The sequence below is a fragment of the Syngnathus typhle genome, linkage group LG8 (genome assembly GCF_033458585.1).
Source record: "Syngnathus typhle isolate RoL2023-S1 ecotype Sweden linkage group LG8, RoL_Styp_1.0, whole genome shotgun sequence".
NCBI lineage: Eukaryota > Metazoa > Chordata > Actinopteri > Syngnathiformes > Syngnathidae > Syngnathus > Syngnathus typhle.
This window is the reverse complement of record NC_083745.1, coordinates 3,203,976-3,229,853: the sequence shown is the minus strand read 5'-3', so window position 1 is coordinate 3,229,853 and position 25,878 is coordinate 3,203,976. Positions and strand designations below refer to the sequence as shown.

The following is a 25,878-nucleotide window of genomic DNA, read 5'->3' as shown; positions in this document are numbered from 1 at the left end:
AATAACAATATACTCTAGGAATAATTTACTATAACTATTAAAAAACAGATATAATTTAAAGATAAGATAAATAAGTATAAACTACATATTAAATACATAAAAACGGATGTAATACAAAAAGAACAAATAATAAATGTGTGTAATGAAGCTGCTCTATTACTTCTTTTAAAGTCAAAATAACCCACAAATTGATTCCATATTATCATCATCAATATAAAGAGTTAAAAACGGATTATTGATTAAATTTTGGAAATGGCAAAATGACACTTAATGACGTCTGTCTGGCATACGAGTATAGCAACCTTATCATTTCTGCTATTTATTAATTAGGTCACGAATCAATTGCAAAAACTGCTTGGCAACGTTAATGCTGATCACGTGAGGTGACGTGTTTATCCTTTTTTATTTTTAACCCCCTTTGTTCTCCTGATGGATTGAGTCCTAGCGGAAGAGATTAGAAAAGGGAAAGGGAGGGGTGGGGGGGGGGCTTTCTTGTGGTCCGACTACACTAGGTTTTCTCGCGAACTTTGACCCGTCCGAGCTGCAAGTGAGTCGCCTGAACGGCTGAACGCTTGCAGACCGGAAAGCTGCTGTGTGAGCGCCATCTACAGGGCACCTCCGCGTATAGTTGCGGAGTGGATGATGATGACAACCAAGATGATGATGATGGTGAAGATAATGATGATAGCCTAAAAGTGACTCACAACCTGCAAGCTACCATGAAAGCCAAGAATAGGATTTGGGGAAAATGTTCTATTTAAATTTATTTTAGGTTTTTTTTTTTTTTTTACAAGTCACAATGCTCAGAGCATACCAAATGGTAACACAGATTTGTTGCATTTTATTTCTCCCTATCAAGTGGCTCCTCGTTGAATAATTTTAAACTACTTATAATTAATAATGAAAACATTTTTAAAGATTTATAAAAAAAAAATGTTGCTCACATCAATTGTATAAGTGCTATTTGTATTTCTTTAAATAAAACTATAGAGCAGCACGTGTCACTGTCACATTTAATGTATTTTTAATGAGGCGTTACACTGAAAAATAGAAAATGTACACTTCTGAACAGTGTACATGCTCATTGCATATTAGGAATATTGATATATTTTTAAAATAAAAGTCATTCAAATGCAAGACACTTGGGCCTATGAATTTTTCCATCTATTCAGTGCATGTGACTTTAGGACCCTGAGAGAAAAAAAAGGTACACGATGACGGAGTTGAACTTTTTTTTTTAACGATTTACATTTATATTAAAAGAAAAAAATCATTCAAATATCCCAAATTGTGACAAGTGTCGTTGTTGGTCGCAGTAAATGAATATTTTGGCCTCTAATAGGAGAGAAAAAAAATAGTTCCAAGTTGCACTGACGAAAACGATGTTTGACGTTTGTATCTTTTTATAAACTTTATAAGCCCTTTTCCCGAGAATAGCACAAGTCGTTCCAGAAAGCAGCACTTGAAACAACAAAAACAGCCTGTTAATTCTCTCTTTTAAAAAAAAAAAAAAGTCATCATTTCCCATTCGGTCTCCTTCCTTTTTCCTGACTGTCGGATGCTCTCGTTTGAGCTGCATCTTTGTTTTTTTCCTTCTCTCTTTTGCGTGGGCGAATCACAAAGTGTTGGAATCTATTGCCTTTGTCTGACAAGTCATCCATCTCTATGCGGAGGGGATCTGTGGGATGGAGTGATAGAAGAAGGAGGAGGAGGAGGAGGAAGGAGGGGAGTAGGAGTGAGGGGGGGTGTCTGAGGGACTTTTAGAAACAGACACGCAAGCGAGTGGGGCTTCATTCTCAGCCCAAAGCTCAGGCAGGCAAGCACGGTCCATTCCGGAGGAGAGGGGGACCCGCTTGTTGTCATCTCCGCCCCCCCCCTTACCCACCCACCCCCCGCGCCCACCCCTTTGAATTACTATTTTTTTTTTGTTTTTTGTTGGAGGGGGGCTGTTTTTCTTCCTCCGATCGAGCCACCTGGGGGGGGACCCCATACGCCGCCGCCGACGCCGCCGCTCGCGCACTTGCCGCGGATCAAGGAGGATTTCTCGCGCTGCTCGGTTGGACCCGCGTGGAAAGTCCGCTACTCTGATGCCGCAGCCGCACGCGTGGGTCATGCGCTGCACCTGACGCCCCCCCTCCCACACCGCCCACCCACCTCCGATTGTTTTTTTTGTTTTTTTGTGCGTGTTTTTATTATTATTTTCTACACGGACGAATTCTTTCTTGGAAGAGCTGAGAAGTTGCTACGCACTCCGCGGCAGCCCACGCGGACCCCATATCGACCACGCGGACTGTTTGGCGTGTTTTCTTTTGATATTATTATAATTTTTTCCCCTTTGGCTGCTGCACCATCGAGGCGAGACGGCGACCTCAGTCGATTACCTTTCTTTGCTCTGCTATCCCATGGATATTCACTGCAAAGCAGACCCCTTCTCCGCCATGCACCGTGAGTCTTTTGAAAATATCGAAAAAAATAATAATTGGGAATAAATAAATATCAGTGATAATTTGGAAAGGAAAGGATGGATCGAGTTTGCCAGTGTTTTTCTGACAAATGTGTGGGAAAACGAAGGGTGCTTTTTGTGAGACGTTGTATAAGGTTTTACGATTATTATTATTATTTTCACAACGTTCACTTCGCCATCCTTGATTTTGTTTAATGTGAAGGAAGTGACGGAAAGTCAACATTTCACTATTTTTTTATTATAGGAAAACTTCAATTTGGTTTCTCGATATGAAAATGTGACAGACTTCGTTCAAAATTCGAAGTATATTGGGCAGAACTTAAACAGGCGTGATGTCATATTTTATTGTGTTTAAAAATTGTGCTATTCCAAAAACAGCATTGTACTACGATTAGAATCCTACAAAAATATTAAACGCCAGATCTTACAAATTCCTCCAAAATACAAATTCCACTTTTTCTTCAAGGCTATTTTTATTTCTGGTTATATCTAATTTTATTTTTCGCGTGAGCTGCTCAAATGCTCAATTTGAATACAAAGCTTTTTATTACCTGTGACATCACATTATGGAGCCCAGTGTGTGTAAATGATGTCAAACAATTTCTCATTAGAGTGCTAAAAAAACAAGAAGAATTAAAGCATTAAAAAATACAATTTTTGTTTGAGACGAGCCCCGGCCTGCGCCTCAATTATTTATCCGCGTTTGTAATAGGAGTTATCAAAGGTCATTTGAATTATTTACTATAATCGTGCAGGGAAAATTAAACAGGGCGAAACGTAATACTCGCGACATGTGTTGCACTGCACGAGCTGATCTTGGAAAAATATGACCTCAGCAGGACTGGGAAATACTTTTACGCACGCATTTTACGCATTAATAACCCCCCGCGACGAATAATAAAAAAAAAAAGCGCAAATTGAAGGCAGGTGAGTCGTCTTCAGGTATGTAATGTTATGCTTCCCCCCCTCCCCGGTGCCGCTGTTGTATCCCACGCAGGGCACGGCGGCGTGAACCAGCTCGGCGGGGTGTTCGTGAACGGCAGACCCCTGCCGGACGTGGTGCGGCAACGGATCGTGGAGCTTGCCCACCAAGGGGTCCGCCCGTGTGACATTTCCAGACAGCTCCGGGTCAGTCACGGCTGCGTCAGCAAAATCCTCGGCAGGTAAAAAAAAATAATAAATAATAATAAAAACCACGAACGCACCAAGTTTCAAAACATCAATCTCGTCGCAGCTCCATTCAGCCATATTGTGATGTATAGAAGTCAGCTTTTTATTTATTTGTTTATTTCTTTTTTGCTTGCACATTGCTTTTTTTTTTTTTTTTTAGCTTTGCGAAATGGGAAACATTAAAACAAAATCGCAATCCCTAAAACGCGGGATTATTATTATTATTTTTTTTTTTGCTTTTCTGTCTAATTCTACACACGTGAGCACGAGAGGTAATATTTTGACATATATTTTTTTCCCAGCTATCAGAAGGCATTTCAGAGGTATTTCAATGCACACACACTGAATGTTTGTCAGAAACATTGCTTTTTTTAAAAAAAAAATCTTATTTTGATTTTTAGGTATAATACCGCTAATACTTCATGGTGGCATGTCATGCATGCACACTTGTTTAAACCCACTCCCACTCCACTCAGCGCCGTAGATGTGATTTTAAAAGAGAACGCAATTCAACGTGTATTTTTTGTGTGTATTCCGAATCCACGCACTAACTGCAAAAAAAAAAAAAAAAAAAAGCTATATGAATCGCTGTCGACATTAAACGTGCACTGTGTGCAGGTACTACGAGACGGGGAGTATTAAACCGGGGGTGATCGGGGGGTCCAAACCGAAGGTGGCGACCCCGAAAGTGGTGGATAAGATTGCAGAGTACAAGCGGCAGAACCCGACCATGTTCGCCTGGGAGATCCGGGACCGGCTATTGGCCGAAGGCGTGTGCGACAACGACACCGTGCCGAGCGTCTCGTCCATCAACAGGTACAAACTTATTATTATTATTATTATTATTATTTTGATAAAGCGTCCAAACTTGGGTGGTCTGTTGCAAATGCAATTCAATCCACCTGGATTGTGGCCGTCAAACACGCAGAGTGGAGGAGGAGAGAGAGCATGGAGGGAGGGGGGGGTGGAGGGGGGGTGTGGAGAAAAAAATCACATCTGTCTCGATAAAAAGCGATCGATAGGGTGTAAGCAGGTCTGCAGGCGGCTGGAAATGCCCGCAAAATGCTTGAATAGGCGGAGCGCAGCGGGACACGTGACGTGTCGCCTCTCATTGGACAACAATCGGCTGCTTTTGACACCGTTCTTATCGTTACGATTGCAAATGGAACTTGGACACGTTTTGAAAAAGGTTGTGTTGTTTCTATTGCTGTCGTAAATGGATTTTTGTTTCATAATTATGTGGTACGTGTCATCTATAGATGACCTCTGACTTCCTGTTGATATTGATCTTGTGAACTATAATCATTTATACTCCGTCCATAAATTCCTAAAATGTGTTTAATATATAGAGCCCAATGTACTATTTATTCCTGTCACAAATGGGTTATTACACCGATTGTAAATCTTTCTTCTGGATAAAATAATATATTTGATTTTATAACTTAACATTGTTTGTATTACACCTCAGCAAATAATCACATTAATTTGATTTGGCATCAAATATGATTCATTGTAATTATAATTTTTATTTTTACCATTATTCATATTAGTAGATTGATACCTTTAAACCCATTTACATAAGTCTATTTCATAATATAATTTCTATTCCTGCTTTAAGTGAGACCATATTATTACTGTGTATATACAATATGTATGGATAAAAAATGTGTGAAAATTCTATTTGAAAACATTTTTAAAAATTAATAAATGACATTTATTTCATGCTTAGCCTAAAATGCTTTCTATTCCTACCATAATTGGGCCTTTATGCTTTTTCTTCCAATTAATGAAAACAAACCTATACCATTATACCTATTCAAATAAAAAAAAATACAATACTAAAACAAAAACAAAAAAATCACTAGTCATTACTTCATTTAGCTTAAAATAGTTTCCTATTTCTACCATAAATGGGCTCAAATGTCTTTGGAGAGAGTTTGATGACGCTGGTGCTGGCGATAGGGGGGAAAAAGTGCCCTTGCAGGAGTGTTGAACTTTGGTTAGGAGCCACCGTTCCAGAGAGCTGGTCATCGGCATTACATTTTAATGAGCTGAGGAGAGTCTCATAACACGTCCAACTAAAGGTAGAAAAAGCTGGAGGTTCACACACGCACACACATGAAGAGAGCGACAGAGAGAGAGCGAAAATTGTGTGTGTGTGTCTTCTCAGCATTTGTGGGTTGAATCTTTTTAGGCCTTTCTATTCGGTTTTTTTATTTGTCTTTCCAAGTGCATGGCAAGTCAGATAAAATATTCGGTCAGGTTTGCAATACTGGAGTGTGTGTGTTGATGTGTGTTTGTGTGTGTGTGACCTGTTGCTGCTAAAATTGGCTTGACTTTTAAAAACACGCTTGCCTACGAGTGTTAATAATTGACATTGGGCTCTAGCGGTATGTTTTTCTAACTTGCCAACAATGTCTCATAATAGCTGCTGGGGGTTGGGGGGGGGGGGAAAGTGAGTTTCTCCAGCGCGCACCTGCGGGGTTGTTGTTTCGCGAGGCTGCAGCGAGTCGGCGGTCTTTGCGGTTAAAGGGGGTCTGACCTCTGCCCTCCCGACTAAAGAGGATGTCCCGGCTTTTCCCACCTTGAATTATTAAAGATGACAAGGAGGCAGGTTTGCTTTCTGCCGCGTGGTCCCCCCCCCCAAGAAGCGACTATTGATCCCCCATTTTAATATTCCTTCAGGGGATTTCCCTTCTTTCCACACCGGCCCGGAACACAAAAGTCGTTAATTCGCCCCGTCGAAAATTGCTTATTCAATAGCGACAACACAGAGTGGAAAACAAAGTCCTTGAATTTATGAGTCTCCCTCAAGCCATGCGGTCAGATAACCGTCGTGGCGAGATGTTAGAAATTCAAATAAAATATTGATGTGTGTTTTCCGGAAGAGGCTGCGGGGCCTTTTGTGGAGGACGGGGGACACATGAGACACATGAAACCAGTGTACAATTTTCCCCTCCCTGAGGACGTTAACCCCTCGCTGCCCGACCCCCAAACACACACGGCGCACACCCTGTAATTCTCTTTTGTCACACCTGTCGGCCCCCGACGCGGGATCCCCGACGCCGACTGTTATTCAATGATCTCATGCTCGCGTGTCAATCAAAAGATTATCACGGTCACGGTGCGATGTAATGCGATCGGCGTTGACAAAAGAGCTTGTGCAAATCCCAGCGTAAACGTGTGTTTGCCTAAAAGAATTACAGCGATCCTCGTATTATGCTTGTTTGAAAGCCGGGCCGATTGTCAGTGCGGCCGGCGAGGATGGAATGAAGGGAAATGGAGGGAGAAGCAAAGGTGAAGGAAGGACAGTGTACAGAAAAGCCACTTGTGCAATTTTAATCCAGCTAATATGCTAAAGCAAAAATATTAACAAATTATTACATACAAGGTGCCACAAAAGTTACTTCATGTGAGGCCAAGCGTAGTTTTCTGTCGCCGACTACGGTTGGGGTGTCTAACTTGAGGCTCGGGGGCCAGATCCGGCCAGCGACCGAATTTTATATGGCCCGCGAAGGCAGATTGTGTCGATTTCATGTGTCTTACAAATTGTATTGATTTTAAACATCACTGCGGTGTGAGATTTTGCAAGATTATCTTTTTTACCCATTTGAAATGAATTTTAAAATAAAGTCCTAGTTGCGCTTTCAATGGCAAGTTTTGATGAAAATCAAACTAACAAAGCTAAGGTTCATCCGGAGGCCTGCCCTGGAACTTTGCATCAGATCAATTCGGCAGATTTTCTTGTCTTTAGCTCGTTCCAAAGCGCCGAGCATAAGATTATGATGCTCAACAACCCGAAACGAGTGCTGAATCAAGTTTTTGTTGATGCCAAGTTCCAGGGAAGAAAAACAAAAAAACTCGTCAAACGCGGGCAAACGACATCGTTGTAAATTTTAACAGACGCTGGCTCGCAATTGTTTCCTCAGCGGCAGTTGGTGCCGAACGTGGTCTCGCAAGTAGATATGACAGGAATGGATGTGTTGGGAGAGAGGAAAAGAGGCAGCCAGGGGGGGAGGGAGATTATTAGGCTTGGCCAGGTAGAGTCAGTCAAGCTGATCATTGAGGTGAATTGATGTGATTTCATGCTTTGTTTGCAAGATCATTCAGACCAAAGTGCAATGAAGACTTTCCCGCCATGTCACATTGTCCCCATGCTCGCACGTGTGTGTTGTTGGACTCCATCATATTTCGGAGCTCAGAATCCAGCGAGATTGAAAGCCTCACACATACAAACTCAAGAGATTGAGTCCAAAAGCAAGAGATTGCCAATTTGGGGTTGGAATAGAGAGGATACGAGCGGGGCCCTCGGACCGCGGCGCGCTTTGGCATGCACGGAGCCTAAGTGGACATGATGAGCTGTGTTTAAAGCGTCCCGGGGCGGCCCGGCCCGCTGTGAAATCTCCACGCTCGGGAGGCGGCATTGATTGAGCTTGCGTGTGTGTGTGTGTGGGTGTTGTTCACTTTACCAGGATTATCCGCACCAAAGTCCAGCAGCAGTTCCACCCGTCCCCCGACGGATCCGTCACGCCGCTCTCCACGCCGGGACACACCATAGGTGAGAGTTGGGACTTCACGGAATGAACGGAAAAGCACGGTTAATATTCACGCTGAGGCTGTGTGGGGAATTAGTCACTCTTTCACTGTCTGGGCTTATTGGATGAATTTCGGGTTAAATTATATCGTAATTTTTTTGTGGACATTTTGGTGAATTACAGTGCTTCGTCCACTAGATTAAAAAAAATCCCTTTTAAGTGAACAAATTACATAAGTAGTCCACCATCTGTGTTCTGAATCATTCAGTTAGTTCTCTGTGATATTATTTAATTAGAATATTGATTTTTGGCAGACATTTTAGTGAACAATCTTATTTACAAATTCCAAATAATTTACCGTATTTTCCGCACATTTAAAAGTTTTAAATTAAGTGCGGCTTACGTATGGACGCTGAATTTAAGTCCAAAAAGTTTTTACTCGTTGGCCGTACCGGTTTGCTTTTTTTTTTTATCATCCAATAGTGCGCTATCTCGTAGGAAAAATTCACAAAATTGACCTGACCCTACTAAAATGATGATTTGAACACAAATGGTGAAGCAACACATGTAGAGAGACAAAACAACAATTCTCACAAGCAGATATTCTTTTAGTACTCTCAATATTACTGTTGCAAATGCCTTCTTGGTGTACATCTATTAGTGTATTACGGTAGTTTTGCCCAACAAAACCTGATTGAAATATTTCCCTATCAGTACCCAGCACAGCCTCCCCGCCTGTGACCAGCGCCTCCAACGATCCCGTAGGATCCTACTCCATCAACGGCATCCTGGGAATCCCCCGCTCCAACGGCGAGAAGAGGAAACGAGATGAAGGTGAGCAAAAGAGGACGCTCTCTCTCGAATTCCCGCTCTCGCTCGTCCGTCTGTCTGCGGGAAGTTTTTGCGGCATTTATGACAGCCGCCGAGGTTGGCGTCTCCGGTGACTTGTTATGTTGTGTATCAGGCCTTGTGATTCAATCAAGCTTGTTTTTGATGCCTTGTTTGTTGCCAAACGTTTCTATTTTCGACCTCGTTTAAACATCACGCGATATCAGCAAATTGGCTGTCCGCAATTAATTGATACTATTTTTAAACAAACAAAACTACGGTTTGGCAAAGAAAAACACGCGGATCCATTCAAAGATTAAGCAGAAGGCAAACCGGTCCGAGCCAGATTTTCTCATTGTGGACACACGCTGCCCGAGGGCTAATAGATTATTGGACGCGCAAACAATTGGCTTTTTTAATGCCTGGGAATTAACATGTCCCCAGTGGAGACCTGAAAAGGTGTAGCAACACAGACAGAGCGTGTGTGTGTCAACATTTTCTGAAGAGCATGTGATAAAAAAAATAAAATAAAAAAAAAAGGCCTATTCCCACATTTATATTTCTGTCTTTTTAGTTCTCTGGACTGGCAACCACTTGGACGGAAGGAAAATCGGACATTGTAAGTTGAATCTTGTTTGCTTTTTTGGGGGGGGTCAAGCAGATCACTGCACTTAATCTTCTTGTTGTTTTCGGCCCTTAAAGGGACGGAAGCTAAAATGAATCATTTGAAACGAAAAAAAAAAATGATCAACATGAACTTTGAGGGGGCCGGGTCAAAGGTGGATGTATTTTTGCGAGCATATACGTGTATGAAATAAGGGTAACAATCTGCACGACCCCCCCCCCCCTCAAATGCTCTTCACCCTCCGAACATGGTGACATTTAAAGGAATTTGCAATTCTGCAGAGAGGAAGCTATTAATTCACAAATTAACACCCCCCCCCCCACCTTTCCTTCCCCGCGCTCTATCGTGGATGCGCAAGCTATCGAAAAAGACAAAAGAAATAGCCTTAAGGGGAGAGGGGAAAAAAAAAGAATCTCAACCCTATCTGCGGAGAGATTGCTTTGCATGTCTGCGAGCAGCGATAGCAATTACGACAACGCTGGGAAGAAGGTGTCCTTTAGCCTCCGCCGCCAGCTTCGCCGCCGCCACTCCAAATCTATCCATAGCCGCATTTATTTGTGTATCTCATTACAGGAAATGGAATGTTACTCCTTGCCAAATACATTAAAAGCAAAAGTAGGGAAATTAGCCCGTTGTACTCGCTCGCTCTTTTAAACGCGGGTTGGGAATGCCATGTCGAGAGTCAAAACAAAAAAAATAGATATTTATCGTGAAATCCCCCAGTGATACTTTGATGTAGTCGTTTGTCAAGTTCCAAACAAAAAAACCTGACAACTGCAGGAGTGGTACGGTTCTGGCTGTTCATATCACGAAAATAAATGAAGGCGCTAATTAAAAAGGGAGACAGGTTCATGCAGATTTACCTTCAACCACAGTAGTCGGGGGCCAGGGCGGGTTGACGTGACCTCAAGTTTGGATCAGCACCTCCTGAACGGAGTCCAGCGGAACTCTCGGGAGGCGCTGCGGCGATAAATCAGAGGAAAGAACAAAGGTCATAACTTGTGATTGTAGCACGGCGGCAGAGGAAGCTGATGAGAAAATGAAAATACGGCCTGGCGGGGTGGTTAAGTCGTGACGTCGAAGAAAGGAGGCTGTATGCAGGAGCCGAGCCCAACTGATTAGCGGGGCTCTGTGTTTTGATTTGTTCGCATGAGATATTGGGCCGTGTTGGATGATTGTACGGCGTGTGTAGCTTTTAACACGCGCGACCCGCCGGCCGAGTTTAAATCAGTTAGCGTGCGGCTTTTAACCCGAGCCTCCGCTGGTTGGCTAGTCAAGCCAGTCCGTGACAATGAGTCAATAGTGGCGCGCTTTGGAAAATAAATGCTACCCGTGGCAAAAGAGAAATAAATAGCATCATGAGCGCCATGATGGGAGGATGGGTGGAATGAAGAGAGGGGGGGGGGGGGGGGGGGCAGGTATGAGAGGGTCCACAGAGCGGAACATGGAGACAAGAGGCGGCCACAGTGTTGGGAGAGGACACAAAAGGGTCTCCCCTCCTCCCACTTCTTATCGTCTGATTTCCGGGTCAACCATTTGCATTCGGCGACATGGCTCGCGTTGTAAACGGTGGCACCTTTTATGATACAAACACACATAAATATATATCTCTTCATATACGGAGAGGCAATTCGCCGGATGGAGAAGGAATCATGTCGGGGAAAAGTCAATTACGGCCAGCGACGCTGAGAATTAATGGAGCGACGCATTACTCAGCTTGAGGAGGGAGAAATAGGCAAGAGGAATAATTATGTTTCAAGAAAAAACTTGAAAATGCTAAACGGCGGGCTGGTTCAAGAGCGCTGAGCAAATGAGAAGTCGTATAAAAGCAGGACAGGGGTGCACTAGATAACTGTCTGAATGGACAATTCCAATTTCCTCTTTAAAGTCACAGTGAGGTGAAAATAAATGTCTTCTGAAGTGGACACCACACAGAGGAGTGCTGTTAAAAACCCTGCCAAAGTGTTGAAAATTAAAAACATCGGCTAAAAGTAGGACTTTTGGAAAGAGAGTTGTTCTGTAAATTGTAGCATCTAGGGTAGATGTATTTTCAAGATGTCCCGCTAACTAGCTACCTAGCTAACCTCACGCTGCGGTCGTAGTAGTCATAATAAATGGCACCAAAAACAAGAGGTCTTTTAATCCAGCTTGTTTCAAATTCAAAATCAGTCTTTGGGATTTAACGTTGTTGTCTAATTAATAGCCTTCTCATTTTCCTCATACGACATTGTGCGTATTAGCCTGCTTCAATTTAGATTAGCATCGAGAGTTGAAATTAAATCGAGAAAAAAAGGGCATGGGAGGGGGGGAGTACGGCGAGTGTGAGCATCAAGAAGCATCTTGACGCCTGCTGACAGTCAGTAAACTGGCTGATGGTGCTAAATCGAATTAATAAAGCTCTTAAACACGATGTAACATAACAGGATCTTAACAGGCCAGGCAGTGCTGTCTTTTTCTCTTTCTACCGCTCGGCCCTCCCCCCACCGCTCTCATTTCCGCATCAGAGCTTTCATAAATATAGCTAGCTTACAGGGAAGCAGTGTTCACCCTCTGGGTATACCACTTTGTTTGTGCTCCCTTCCTATTTCTTCTCTAAATGCGTTCAAAAAAAAAAGAAGAAAAGAAAGCAAAATCAACAAATGATGCCCCGATTTGTGATGATGCTAGCTATCAGCGCAGGCCGGACGAGGCAAAGGCCTCGTGATGTCGGGAAGCCGATGATTTATAGCGAGGCGCTGTGTCGGAATTCATTTGCCTTTCAAACAAGCTCCTGCCTGGGTTTATCTTATCAGACAAACGTGGAGATGAAAGGAGGACATGAGAGTGCCACCGTGCCACAGTGGGACATTTACATCCCAAAGCAAAACAGAGTCTTGATAGCGTTGTAGCTTCGGTTAGCCGTGGATGGATACGGGCGCAAATTTTCAAGCGCGCTAGGCTAATTGTTTCCATCACGATTTGGACGGTTTATCGCCAGCTCGTGTTTGTCGGTGTGAGTTGGAAACACTGAAATCTCTGCAGGGGGGGTGATCAAAGAGAGGTTATTAAGGCGCTTGGCGAAAGGGACGGCGTGTGAAAATGGCTGTTTTGACGTGTCTTGGTTTTATCTTGGCTTATCTCCTCGCACGCCGCCGTTAAGAGCAAGAAACACGGTCAGCTGGTGCTGTGGGAGTGATAGCGCGGATACGTGCTGAGGCACCCGAAGGGATTGCAAAAAAAAAAAAAAAACACAGAGAAAATGAAACAGACCAGTCAATGAGACACACACACACACACACACACACGGCTGACAGTTGGGCTTCACACTTCACTTGACACACTGACTGTCAAACGGATGAATCTGATTTATTGCAGCCATCTTATATGATATATGTCAAACATCAGCCCCTAATGGGGAATTCTCAAAACGCATGATTTACTGTTAATTCCGCTGAAAGGCAGAGTCTGTCATTTTTTATTTATTTATTATTGTTTTTGGTTGCACGACAAATTTGAAAAGCCTTCAAGTGCATAATTGGCAAATGGCGGAATGAATTTCTTTTATAAATAAAGCGGTTATGGCGAGCATGGGCTCGATTTGTTTCATGAGCTGGAAGCCCAAATTATGTAAAACAAATTCTGGGTCACTGGAATGGTAGAGGAAATTAAGTTTGACACATTTTGGGTGAAAATATGATTACTGGCTCAATTTTAAATAAAATAAAAAATATACAAAAATTAATGAAGCTTTTCGTTTTTCTCTATAATACCGCAAACAAACAAAAAAAACTCATTTTTGGTGGAGGTAAGAGAAAAATGGCTGTGGCAAGTCAATAGAGTGTCTTCCCCCTCCCCCCCCCCCCCCCGTAAAACACAGCCATCACGCCCTCGATCGCCGTCCACACATACACCCACCGGCAGCCAATTGCCGTTCTCCATTCCATTCCCCCCGCGGATCTATTTCTTGGTGCGAGCCAGGTTCATCCCCTGGCCTCAACCATTGAAAAAAGGTCAAGCAGCCGAGCAGAATGGCAATAACGCCCCCGAAATGGTACCATCAGTGGAACATGATTGATCAATTGAATTCCATAGCAGAGAAAAATGTGGGATTAAGTAGAGTATTATACGCACAATGAGTTGAGGCATGCTGTTCATTCCGAGTTCATTTCGCCTCCCTCCTCCGCCGGCGGATCGGGCAATCAATAGTGGACTTGCATATCATATATCAGCGGCGCCTGGCCCGGGAGAGAACATAATCTGCTGCAAATTTAGAATGACAGATTTGTACGGGAGCTAAGCCCTCATCCGCTGGTGGCGGAGGAAGGGAGGGCGGGAGGCGGGAATGCTGGCTGGGTGGTTTACCTACAGTTCTTTTTTTTGGGGGGGGGGGGTGATGAGTGTGCCACGGCGCCGGTGGAATGGGGTCAGAGATCGGGAAAAAGGAGAGGGCTCATTTGTTTGTATAGAAGGCGACCGTGTGAGGAAATGCATACGCTTGCCCTCGCCGCCCTCCGTCGTCTTTCGGACCTCGCTCCATTCTGCTTCCACGGGCGACAGGCAATATGCAGGGAAGGCTAATACCTTTGGCGGGAAATAGTAGCGTTAAATAATGGCTCTCCATTTCCCTTTGGCAGAATGAGAGGCTGTAGACGGAACCGCAGGGCCGTCACGGACATAATTCAGGATTACCTCTCACGGCCACACACACACAACTGAAAAGGGCTCTCACAGATAGCGAGGGAGCGCCAAGAGATACTACTGAAAATCTCACACACACTTTACAGGGACATTCTTACACACACAAATTAAAAACTCATATATACTGCTGAAACGCTCTCACACATTTTTTTCCACTCGCACTGAAGAAATTTTCTCAAGCTACTGAAACGCTCACACATTTTTCCCCACTCACACACTGAGGAAAACCAACTAAAATGCTCTCACACATTTTTTACACTCAAACTGAAGAAATCTTGTAGTACTACTGAAATGCTCTCACACATTTTTTCCACTTACAAACTAATGAAATGTTCTTACCCTCCTAAATACTCACACAGGCTCCTATTTTTTTCACACGCTAGTAAACTAAAATGTGTATTTTCGGCCTTCTATTACACGAGAGCATCAAGATATTTATCAGATATGTGCGAGAGTATTTTGGCCATGTGAGAGGTAATCCTGAATTATGACCCCTCCCACCTCCTGAAAGAGGCGCCCTCCTTTTCACGTATATATTTGCGCTGAAGGTAATCCATCAATTACCATAGACCTATCACATGATGAGCGCGCTGATGGCGGCCGCCGAGGAGAGGTGGAGGACGCGGGAGCCGCCTGGGTGTACGATGCAGAGTCGAGGTGGATAAAAAATAAAAAAAAAAGCCAGACATGCAGGTTGTTCCCCATCGCAATTTACTGCCGCTGCTCCTCTCGCCATCACTCTCACTCCCGTTTTGCTCAAAAACACGTTTGCCTGGTGCTTATCTCACAAAGCCTCCGGGGATATGGTAGGCTGAAAGGCTCCGTTAAGAAAAATAAATAAATAAAAGTATATCCTTGTGGCTGGGGGTTCACTAGCTTGTCACTGAGGTGGTAGCTCCAAAAGCTGGGCTTTTGGGAATATACACTGTCGAGGCAAAAGTATCAGCAGCACTCTTCTAAAAAAAATTCCAGGATGGGCAGAGGCCGTCCTCCAGAAATGTCACAAATGAATGGATTCAAAATAACCGAATCCAGGCTGTGCCTCAAATTGGATCAAATGAATGGTGTGATAATAAATAATGTCCCGAGCCTGGTCAAGGTAATGCATAAAGTTTGAATGGCAGCGAATGGACTCTTGTTTGTTAGTTTGAAAACGATGAAGCCATCGAGAAGACTGACATCAAAACATTGTCTTTCATTTTCTTTCCTCAGGCGGTTCTGACGGTTCCATCCCGGGCAGCGATTCTCAGGGCAGCGTGGAGAGTTTAAGGAAGCACCTGCGAGCCGACGCGTTCACCCAACAGCAGTTGGAGGCCCTGGACCGCGTTTTTGAACGCCCCTCCTATCCGGATGTCTTTCCCACCTCCGAACACATCAAACCCGAGCAGGTGAGCCGGCGGCGGCCCATTTCCCAACGCGAGTAAGATCTTCCGTTTGCGGCTCCAGTCTATTATAGCGGCTAACCTTTATTTACATGAATCCCAGAGTTAAACAACAAGAGACGATTAATTCCGCCGTGCCAACTCTATGTGGGGGCCCAGGCAGCCCGAGCGCCGCCCCCTAATTGAGTTCATTTTCATCTCTGCGCGATCGCTGGGAATTACAGCGGCGATAAATCAGGGGGACAGCGCCGCGGCCCGCTATACAGTCCCTAATGCAGCTAATTACCAAAGTGATTTCTACGGCAAGATCAATACCAAAGCGAATTGGAAATGACTCGCAATCACAAAGAGCACGGAAAACGGTATTAAAAAGGTGGAGGAGAAAGGCAAGGGGGGGGGGGGGGTCTGGAAATGGCATCACAAATGGGTGGAGAAAAATCCCTTTTAATTTGCGGCAATATTAATCAGGTTGCACTCTTTGTGTGTGCCCCCCCCCCTCTCCTTTTGGGGTACACTTGCTATTAAGGGGCTTGTCTGGTGTCTGCGTCAGAGCATTAAAAAGCCATTTTGAAGAGGTCCGGGCTCAATAGGCCTCACCCCTCCCACACTTCTGGCAGCCATGTGGTCGGGGTCATTCCGCGCTCGCCGCCCGCCCGGGCTCTGCCCGCCGCTGCCCGCGGCTCATCTGCATGACAAAATGGCTCTTGTGCCGCGGAGGCCCGGCGGAATAGAGAGGAACATCCAGCCTAGTGCCGGGGAACAGTTGTAGGCAGACAATTAGAGTTTATCTGGGATAGAGGCGGACAAGGCCGGGGTCAGCGGCTCGCCCCCTGAGGGACCCCCGTCCCATTGAGACAAACAGATGCCCTCTGATACGAGCGCGCACACTTATCCCCTTGAAGAAGAGGAAGTGTCGTCGCCCCGACTCAAAGCAGATCAATGCGATTCTTTTCACGGGGCAGGGCGTAAAATAAAATGTGAATTGACGACCCAAAGATGTTTACGTGTGTTGGAGGTAGCGCACACCAGGAGATTTTTTTTTTTTTAGGGGAGTGTATGTGTGCGGGGGGGGGCTCTCCTTTTAAAAACACAACCACATGTCTCTCCTGCAACAAAGCCTTGAATGTCTCCTCCCTTGACTGGTCACAGGGATGACTGCAGCGGAGCACAAAGCGCCAGCTGACACCCCGTCCTTTCACTCGTCTCCCAATCCCTCTCTCATCCCGCTCTAGCTTGACTTGCCTGCCTCGCTCCTCCTTCAGACGAGGCCTTAATGCATGCATACGTACTACATCACAGGGACTCGGTTAGAAAGAAAAAAAAAAAAGAAAAGCACAGGCGGGAGTGTTGTCGCGGGACGTAGACATCCGAGGGAACGGCATTCCAGAATTGGTAAACAAATATATATAAATCAAGGTGGTCTATTTATTAGGATATAAAAATAAGTGTCAACAATATAATGGGAGTAATTCTGAGAGTGATATGTGGCCTAAATTTAACCCAAACAAAACTCATTTTGCGTCCAGATTTCCCAATGATCCTTTAATTGTATCGACCCAGGCGAACGAGTACTCACTCCCGTCCCTGAACCCCGGCCTGGAAGACGTGAAGCCCAGCCTCTCCAGCAGCGGCAGCTCCGACCTGGCCTCCAGCGTCTCCCAGAGCTACTCGGTTGTGACAGGTACGCTCCATCCACTGTGCACAGTAAACCAACAACATTAAGTCAATACTAGCGTTTATGGCGCCCTTTCTCGAATCCCCCTTTCGATCATCAAGCCATACAATTTTCCGAAAGCGCTTTTTGTTGTTTTCCCACTGACGTTCCAACTCATTCCATTTTCCATTAAAGGGAGCCTTTAGTGTGCGCTATCAAGGTAGTAACAGCTGATGACTAAAAATAGTCTTTATGGCATCCAATAACACAGCATGATAACGGTGATAATTAGCTATATTCTTGCACATAAGAGATTAAAGTTTAAAGCTTAGGCGATAATCCACGATGAGCTATCCCCAACTTTTCACTCCCTACTGACTTACCAAGGATGCTAAACGGTTACGATCAGATACGTTTCTTTCCAAATACATTCGACCGGGTCGCTAAAATCCAATACGGGGGGGGGGGCTCTCAACGGTGTTGGAGTTGGATCGGGCCGCTAACAGATTGAGGGAGAGCACTTCACGTACGAGACAGCTGCTGTTCTCGCTGCGACACCTTGCTTGTCATCAAAGGCTATGATAGGCTGTTGATTGACAGCGGCGGCAGGATGAGAGAGGCTGGCTGCCGAGTCGCATTGTGAGCAGGGGAGAGTACGAAAGATTAAACGCAAGGGAGAGAAAGGGCAAAAGGAGAGTGGATTCTAAAGATCTGCAGCAGGGTGTCCAAACTTGTCCCCCCCAGAGTCGTAAAAGAAAAAGATATAAATTAATAAAGTGAAGGATACAAAATCCAACCAGTGGTGCTTTGAGATTTAAGTTTATTTCATTCCGTGACCACAACTAAAAACAGTTGTATCTCAAATCATAGTTCCCCATTAGAAATAATGTGAATGTCATTAATCCATACCAGACGAGGCCAGAAATTGTGTTTTGGTAATAAGCAAAATAAAACTTTTTACAATTATACTTAGCCTGTCAATAGCATTTCCCATTATGTGTTAGCATTGAGCTAGCGGAATTAAAGGCAAAGTTAGGTGCTTGTTTTAAATACACACAAAGTCCATTTGAAGTGTGTGTGTGGGGGTCATTAGGGCATCACTGTACATGCCACAGGCTGCTACAAAAATGGCCAACGGTCTGGGCAAACCTGATCTACGGCAGGTAACGGCAGGTGCGGCGCAAGAAATAGCTTGTCGTCGCCGTATCGCATAACGGCAGTCGGTGGCTTCTTTTTGATGCCTGTTGGTTAATTGAAATTTTGTTTCATTGAGACGGTTGAGATTCTTTCCCACGAGAGGGTTAGGTTTTCCTCCAATAACATGCTAGCCTTTTTTTATTAAAAGTCACATAATTGTGTGTGTGTGTGTGCGTGTGTGAAAGAGAAGTAAAGACGAGGGCAGCATGATTGAAAACTACATCGGCCCTTCTCAAATGATCCCCCGCCCCCCAGACCTTAACTCAGAAAAGAAAGACCCCCTTTTTCCTCCCGAGTATGTGGGGGGTGGATTTACCGAGAAAAGTTGGGCCTCAGGAGAAGAAAGGTGCGGTTTTTATTTTTTTCGGACGGACCTTTCCTATGAAAGCTGTTTCGCTCGGGGGAGCACACGCAAAGCAGGTGGCCTCCAAGCCACCTGGGGGGCCCAGGAGCCACATAACGTAAACGGCTCCATGATAAAACTCCGTTTCAAGCCAACAAAGCTTGATGCGGTCGTTTCAAACATTAGAGATGCTCATTTCAAATTGCTTTTTAAGACTTTTTTTTTTTTTTTTGCAAAGATTGATTGGCTGTATGTAGTTAGTGGGCAATATTAGCAAATAGGAATGAATGCCAAAGCTGGAGGGAAAAAAAATACTAAATTACCTCACTCACTTAAACTGGCATCCAATTATCAATAAATTATTCTCCCGTACTGGAGCGGCAGCGATGAGATTATATTCATTCTAGAAATGTTTTCAGCTCCTAATTAAAATCCACACCGTTATTGATCTTGTTGATTTTTATGTTCTGGAATTTGCATAATCTATTAAAGATGAATGATTCATGAATCGCTGAGGTTTGTCTTCCAAGGTTGCAGTAGCAATAGTGTCCTCTGTTTACCTGACAGCTCTGAATTGGTTGTTTGGGAAGTGGCGTGAGCGGTTTTAAGTAAAGTACGGACTGGATCCGACTGGACCGGACTATCACATTTAAAATAAATCCTGCCCCAAAAGGATTCAAATGAAATAGCTCGACGATACCCATCGACCTGCTTTGGGGGTTTGATGATCGTATTTGACCAAGGTAGCAAAAACCTTGTGAGGAAAGTGTTTTCTTCTCCAAAGTTCCTTGGAGTGTGTTTAAGGATGAAATGCTCACTAGAGAGAAGACTTCTGCAACAATGTGTGAACACATCACTCAGACGGCCGCTGTAGGTTCTTAACAGTCCATTTCTACGGTTGATGAAGTCCGTGGACACGGCGTGGTTTGCGAGACCGAGACAGATGTTAGAGAACTCTATAGCGTCTTCGCGTTTGTTTGGGAGAAGGGTCCCAAAGGACCTGGAGTTTATCTTCCACCTCCATCATCAAAGGCGTGCGGTTTGACAGGCTCGGGGCTGGGCCTCGTCTCCAGGACAATAAGCAACGGCGTGTCTGATTAGTTTCAGAGTTCAGTGATCTCGAACGAAGCGTCGGTATCGTTAAGTTGTTTGACAACGCTTGCTCGGCCGTTGAGAAAACAGTAGCCCGCGGTCGGACGTGCCCATGTTGGAGATAAGCTGAGCTCGGCAAGCTTTATCAAAGTTTGGCTCCGAGGCCGAACGTCAATTTCGATATTTTATCTGTGGAATCGAAAACGGGGTGACGATAATGAAGCTCGGGGTGATTGTTACGATCATTTCTGACTCGGGGAACTATAATGGCTAACACGATGTGTTTAGCGCAGAGATTTCTGAAACGTGCCCAATTTGAAAGCGTTAAAGAGACGACGTAATTAGATGAAGACGGGAGAGTGCGTTCTTGGGATAATCCTTGAAGAGGACTGTGTTTCCATGTACGGGAAAATGTGACAGACTGGGATGAGCCAATTAAACGTTGGGGCCTTGTTACTGGATGTAGCGCATCCGCTTCTGCCACATATTCATGTCAGCCTCGCAGTAATGATTTGCTCACGAGGACAAAAAAACGATTTTTTTGTTCACTGAAAAAATACCTCTTTCAATTAACAGTCAAAGGTTTTGACAAATTTATATTCATCTGTCTATCTGGGTTGGTTCATTGTCATTTTTCAGAGTAACGACAATAAACCAGGATTTGAACCCGCAACCAAACGATTGATTCCCGATAACGTGTCAGATTAACGTCCCGTGATTTCCGAACGTGCACGTCCGGAATTCCGCTCCAGCTGCACAGAAATGGAAGTGAAAAGAGGGATGAATGAGATTTGGAAAGCCCCACTGTGTGATTCTATGGGAAAGCAGTCAGTTGATTCTCTGGCATTAGGTTGATAGTGCTGACAGGGCTGGATCTCCGCCTCCATAGAGCAGCCCTTATCTTAATGAGGAATCGCAACACACAGTCTTGTTGTAAAACAACAATGATGCGGGGAAGCAGCTAATGAGCCTATCATAGTGTCGGGAAAGAGCCATCCCTCCCCGGCAGGCCCCAGCCAACTGTTCTGCGGCAGGCGGACGTCAACAAAGAGCGTACATTGATTGCATAGGTTGGAGAGGCGAAGCCATGAAAGACGCCAAGGCTCATCAAGCCAAATGAGATCAAAGCGGTCGGAGCTGTGTGCCAGCCAACGTTTGCGGTATTCGCTGGCGAGAAAGCAAACTCGATAAACTCGAACCCGATCGGATGGGGTGTCCCTAATCAAGCGTCCCGTATGCGTGTCTGGAAAACGTTTTCCTGCCTAGCGGAGCTTCACCCATGTCATCCGCCTTCCGTGCGCTTAAAGCGGGAGCCCCATGAGGCATCCTTTGCCCCCTTCACCCCGTCCTCTGTCCGGGACTTGTCCCTAGCCGCCATCTTGTCCCAGCAATCGAGCCTCTCGGTAGATGCCTCGACTCCCACCTCAACCACTATTCCGGCCGGCGATTTATAGCAGGTACAGTTTTTAAGGCCCCATATAACCCGATCCAATTTGCATTCAATTATAATAACTAACGCATTTAGTTTAGATTTATCTGCCAGGGAGAAGCATGGAAAAAAAAAAACTTTTGTTTATACAGAAGCAATACAGCTTCGCGCTCATTAACACTAACTACCCTCTCCCTCTGTTTCACCCTGCTTTTCTCCCGCTATGACCTCTTGCTTGTCTCTGGGCTTAACAATGGGCCTCCTGGACCTTCTTGCCTCGTGACGGGCCCAACGTCTGAGGGGGCGACAGGAGGCCAAATTGGGGAGAAGGTCGGGGAAGGGAGGGGGGTGCAATCGCAGAGGCATAGGGTTGATGCTAGGCCCTGTTTTGGACCTGTGGCTCCGTGTCCCGTGTGCCCGACCACCCCCCCCCCCTTCATCAAGCCAGACCTGGTGCTGTCACATTTAATTAGAGGGCTGAATGTGGAGTAGAGATCAGAGAGTGCTCTCGGTGGCCTGCTGTCAGTTAGAAAGCCGCTTACAACGCTGGCTTATTAAGGTCCTTGATGAGAAAACGTCATTATTTCAAACACTTTCCCTCACAAGTCACGTGCGTGATCTGTCTAATGTATGTTCTCCATGTACGGTGAAACATACAACGGGCGAATAAAATGATAGAACAAGATTTGTTAATTTCTCGATTCAAATCACCAAGTGCGATTGTGAATCCTTCCGTGTGTCCGTCCAGGTCGAGACATGGCGAGCACCACCTTACCAGGCTACCCGCCTCACGTCCCCCCAACGGGGCAAGGCAGCTACCCCACTTCTACACTCGCCGGAATGGTTCCAGGTGAGTGACACGTCATTACTCGTAAAGGACACGGACGACCCTTCCAATCATCTTTTTAAAGACGTACGAGGTTAGGTCTTCTTGTGCATCTTTGTTTCCGAGGAAAACCTAGCTAACACGTTGGCTAATACGAAGGATTGAGGGGAGCTTGTTATAGTCGTGTTAGATTGCGGTTTGCGTCTGCGGACGAGGACATTAGATGAACTCGATAGGCGATCACCACAATCAGTGGCCATGAGATAGGACAGTTCCTCTCAGTTACACTCCAGCTCCCAGCGCTCATTACCCTGGCCGTGTCCACACGGCACACTTTCACCAGCCCTGTCGATAAACAGCGCCTCCGCTCCTCTCTTCGCCTCCCCGGACACCCGGGGCTGCCGAGCGTATCTTTTTCCCCTCTACTTAACCCGCAGTTCAGGTTCATAGCAAACAGTTAAGGGTCAAAACACAGAGGCGTGGAGGGCCTGTAAATATTTAAATCACTATCTCTCTCAGGGATGAGGTCCGGTTACACGACAAGCACGGGCGGATGCGGGCGCACCACATCGTGGCCTGGAACAACTCAAAAGGAAGCTCCCTTGATAACGCATTTCACGGAATCTGAGTCTCGAGCTAGAAGGAAGGCAAAGAGAATCTCGGTTTCGGTAGAACAACTGATCCACGCTAACCACGATTGACGTCAGGTTTCAATTGTTGGTATTTCCGTTGTGGATGATACCAAAGCGGCAAAATTGATGTTAGCATGGCAAAGACTAATGAATGGACTGCATGGTCACCTCTTTCGTTAGCATTTTTCGTAACGTTTCTTTCTGCTGATGTGTTCTAAAGGCGGGGACTTTTCTGGAAACCCTTATTCTCATCCACAATACACGACTTATAACGAAGCATGGCGGTTCAGCAATCCAGCGTTACTAAGTAAGTGAATCTTGCGTGCGTGCATTTGGAGAAATATATTTGTCTGCACGCCAATGTCATCTGGGTACGATGGTATTTTCCAACGGCTGGTTCTTCTGTTAACTTTCAGGTTCCCCTTATTATTATAGTGCCGCATCCCGTGGCTCCGCACCTCCCACTGCTGCCGCTGCCTACGACCGCCACTAGTTACCATGGAGACCGGCTCAAACTCCAAGGCCACGGCTTGGGTCTCCATATTGTCCCCGTCTGAGAAAACACTGAGGTCAAAGGGAATTTGTGAGGAAAGGAAAAGCCACCAGGTCACGCGGACTCGAGGAAGGATGGTTGCCAACACGTCAGCGTCACACATTTTGGGCCATAAGAGTCACCGCAAACATCAAGCTGTCCCACAGCCCCGAACATCTCCAGACTGACTTTTAAGAGATTATATAAATATATATATTGTGGAAGACGTGTGAAGAGTCCATGTGGGGGGAAAAAAAACATGAAGTGGGTTTTTATTTTTGCCGCTTTTTTGCTGTTATTGGTGTTGTTCTTTTACTCATGCACCCTTCACCATCCTTTTACATCATGAACGACAGTATTTTTCTGTTCTTAAAGACCCTGTAAAGTGAAATCTGAGATTTGGTTCTAATGACATGATACAGTTTCGAAGATAATGAGAAATATGTGGTATCCTATTTGGCGGTATAGCGTTGAATTGATTTTCAGAATTTTTTTTGCGCCCAGTGATGCACTTTGGCGTCAGGCCTGCCTTCCGTACATTTTTGTTGCTATCAGTGGTTATCCGGTGCAAGTGTAAATGACATCGTATCAAGCGTTAGCTTGTTAGCTAGCTATGGCTGCATACTAAAAATGCATTGTCCCTAAAGGCCACAAATTACTGAACTGCTCGATGTTGTTATTTAAAGTGAGAAGGTGTACTCCTCTACAGCTCATCCTTCGGTTAGCTGGCAAGCTAGCTGTTAGCTAGAACCTCTCGCTGTGGCGTGACTTCACAATTATGAAGTTTTGATCACTAAAATTTGGCAGCCCCGTCTTTGTGGTGTGTCAAATGTGGAAGACATTTATTTCACTTTACATGAACTTTAAAATGAGACAACCAAGAGGGACGATGGTAAAGAGAATTGTTGAGAATTTGACGCAAATTTCCATCATGGCACCACGCCGTAGGGACGTCTTGATTCTGGTGCTTCAATATTTCCTCTTTGTTGATCCCACAAAGAAATGGCAGCGTCATCTCCGGATGTGGCAAACAATCAAATGTAAATTGTTTTTCCAAAATAAACATGTCGACTCGGAATTTTAAATGTTAAATTATTTTTTTCCTGTCACAAATTGTAATGTTTAAAAAAAAAAAAAAGATTTTGAGCATAGTTACATTTTGCTAGTATTCCAATTATGTCCATGAGAATCCTTGGCTCCTTTTTTGCACTGTAACCTAGTTTTTTCCAAATTCTCTGATTCAGAATTTTTTTTTTAACAAGAGCAATGAGGTGTGCATAGTAGAAGTTAGTGGACTTTGTAAGCCATAGCTTCTTGGCTATACTAAAAAATCCTATTCAGCTACTTTGTCATACCACTAGATGCCTCCAGTTGAGCATACCAACTGTAAATTAGCTACGTACGCCTTATAAAACTATTTGTTCCACGCCATGCCACTTCAGTAACGTTCACAACATTTACAACTGTCCTTTGCCTCACGTTTAACTCTCGTGGACTGAAAGAAAATACTGTTTTTTTTTTTTACTGTTTTGTGAATGTACTTTAACTACATTTGCCAAAGACTTAGTTTGATATTTAATATTTTATTTACAGTGTGCATAAACGAAGCAGTATTATCTCCGATAAACGTCACGTCGCTAACAACACGACGAGCGAGGTCGAATCCGGCGACTCTTGTGTTCCCGCTGCTTTGTAGAATGATTTGTGAATATTGTGAAGACAATTCCTTCCTTTGTAAATATTGTCACACGACTGAAGCGGCTCCCTTTGTAGATAAACAGACCGATGCATTTACATGTGTGTCTTAATTGTTACGTTGTGCTGTAGAGGAAGGCGCAACTGCTGTGTAAAAACCCCGGGCTACATGCTAACAGTAGCAGGCTAACGTCACAAAAATGGTAGGCCGTCCTTGTCCATTTCCTGTCCATGATAACGCCATGATGATGTTTTTAGGTCACTATGCAACAAGTTAAATGGCTTTCTGTATCATCTTTTGTTCTTGGGCTTCGGACTAACGGAGAAAAATGGTCTCTTCAATTCAACGAATCTGTGGCAAAAAAAAAAAAAAAAAGATATATACGGCATTAACTGCTGTCCCAGCCATTTATAGATGTTGTGATCATTGGGTTTACCCAATTTACGGTCAGCTCTCAATGTATAGACACATTCATCTCATTCCCGCCTCCTAGTGAACCCGTCTACTGTACATCCTCTGGTACCATGATGATGTCAGAGAAACAGACTGCCACACTGGCTTATTTCTGTCTACATGCAGCTGGACATGTCTGAGGGCAGAGTGCACGCCACCATCATTTGGACGGGAATCTTAGCTGTGCTAAGTGGAGCACCTCTGAGCGAGCAGCTCTGTTGTAAAGATGATACGGGAGATGTGTCATGGACGTTAAAAAAAAAAAAGATTTCTGAGGAGAAAATCTATATGGGAAGCCCTGTGGCCTCAATCATTGCTCTGTTTCACTTCTGTTCCAATTCCT

The 25,878-nt window shown here is 44.7% G+C and overlaps 1 protein-coding gene and 1 long non-coding RNA gene across 3 annotated transcripts in view; one reads left to right on the top strand and one right to left on the bottom strand.

Annotated features, from left to right (window-relative positions):
- The window catches only part of LOC133158760 (uncharacterized), a 130,836-nt gene that overhangs the window by 72,137 nt on the left and 32,821 nt on the right, over positions 1-25,878 (bottom strand). The window contains exons 4-6 of the long non-coding RNA XR_009715284.1: positions 17,258-17,376; positions 10,486-10,582; positions 8,104-8,205 (exon numbers count right to left, since the gene is read on the bottom strand). This is a non-coding gene — a long non-coding RNA (uncharacterized LOC133158760). The remainder of the gene's footprint in view (positions 1-8,103; positions 8,206-10,485; positions 10,583-17,257; positions 17,377-25,878) is intronic.
- pax2a (paired box 2a) lies at positions 1,949-25,878 on the top strand. Of its 2 annotated transcripts, none has more exons than XM_061286150.1 (11): positions 1,949-2,445; positions 3,462-3,627; positions 4,253-4,450; positions 8,107-8,192; positions 8,884-9,003; positions 9,572-9,616; positions 15,512-15,687; positions 17,242-17,362; positions 22,145-22,246; positions 23,075-23,161; positions 23,290-25,878. In XM_061286150.1, the coding sequence occupies exons 1-11, from the start codon at positions 2,403-2,405 to the stop codon at positions 23,409-23,411; spliced, it is 1,266 nt and encodes a 421-aa protein (XP_061142134.1). In that variant the 5' UTR covers positions 1,949-2,402; the 3' UTR covers positions 23,412-25,878. The 2 variants fall into 2 exon arrangements, with proteins under 2 accessions (XP_061142134.1, XP_061142133.1); XM_061286149.1 differs by having other exon boundaries at positions 23,271-25,878.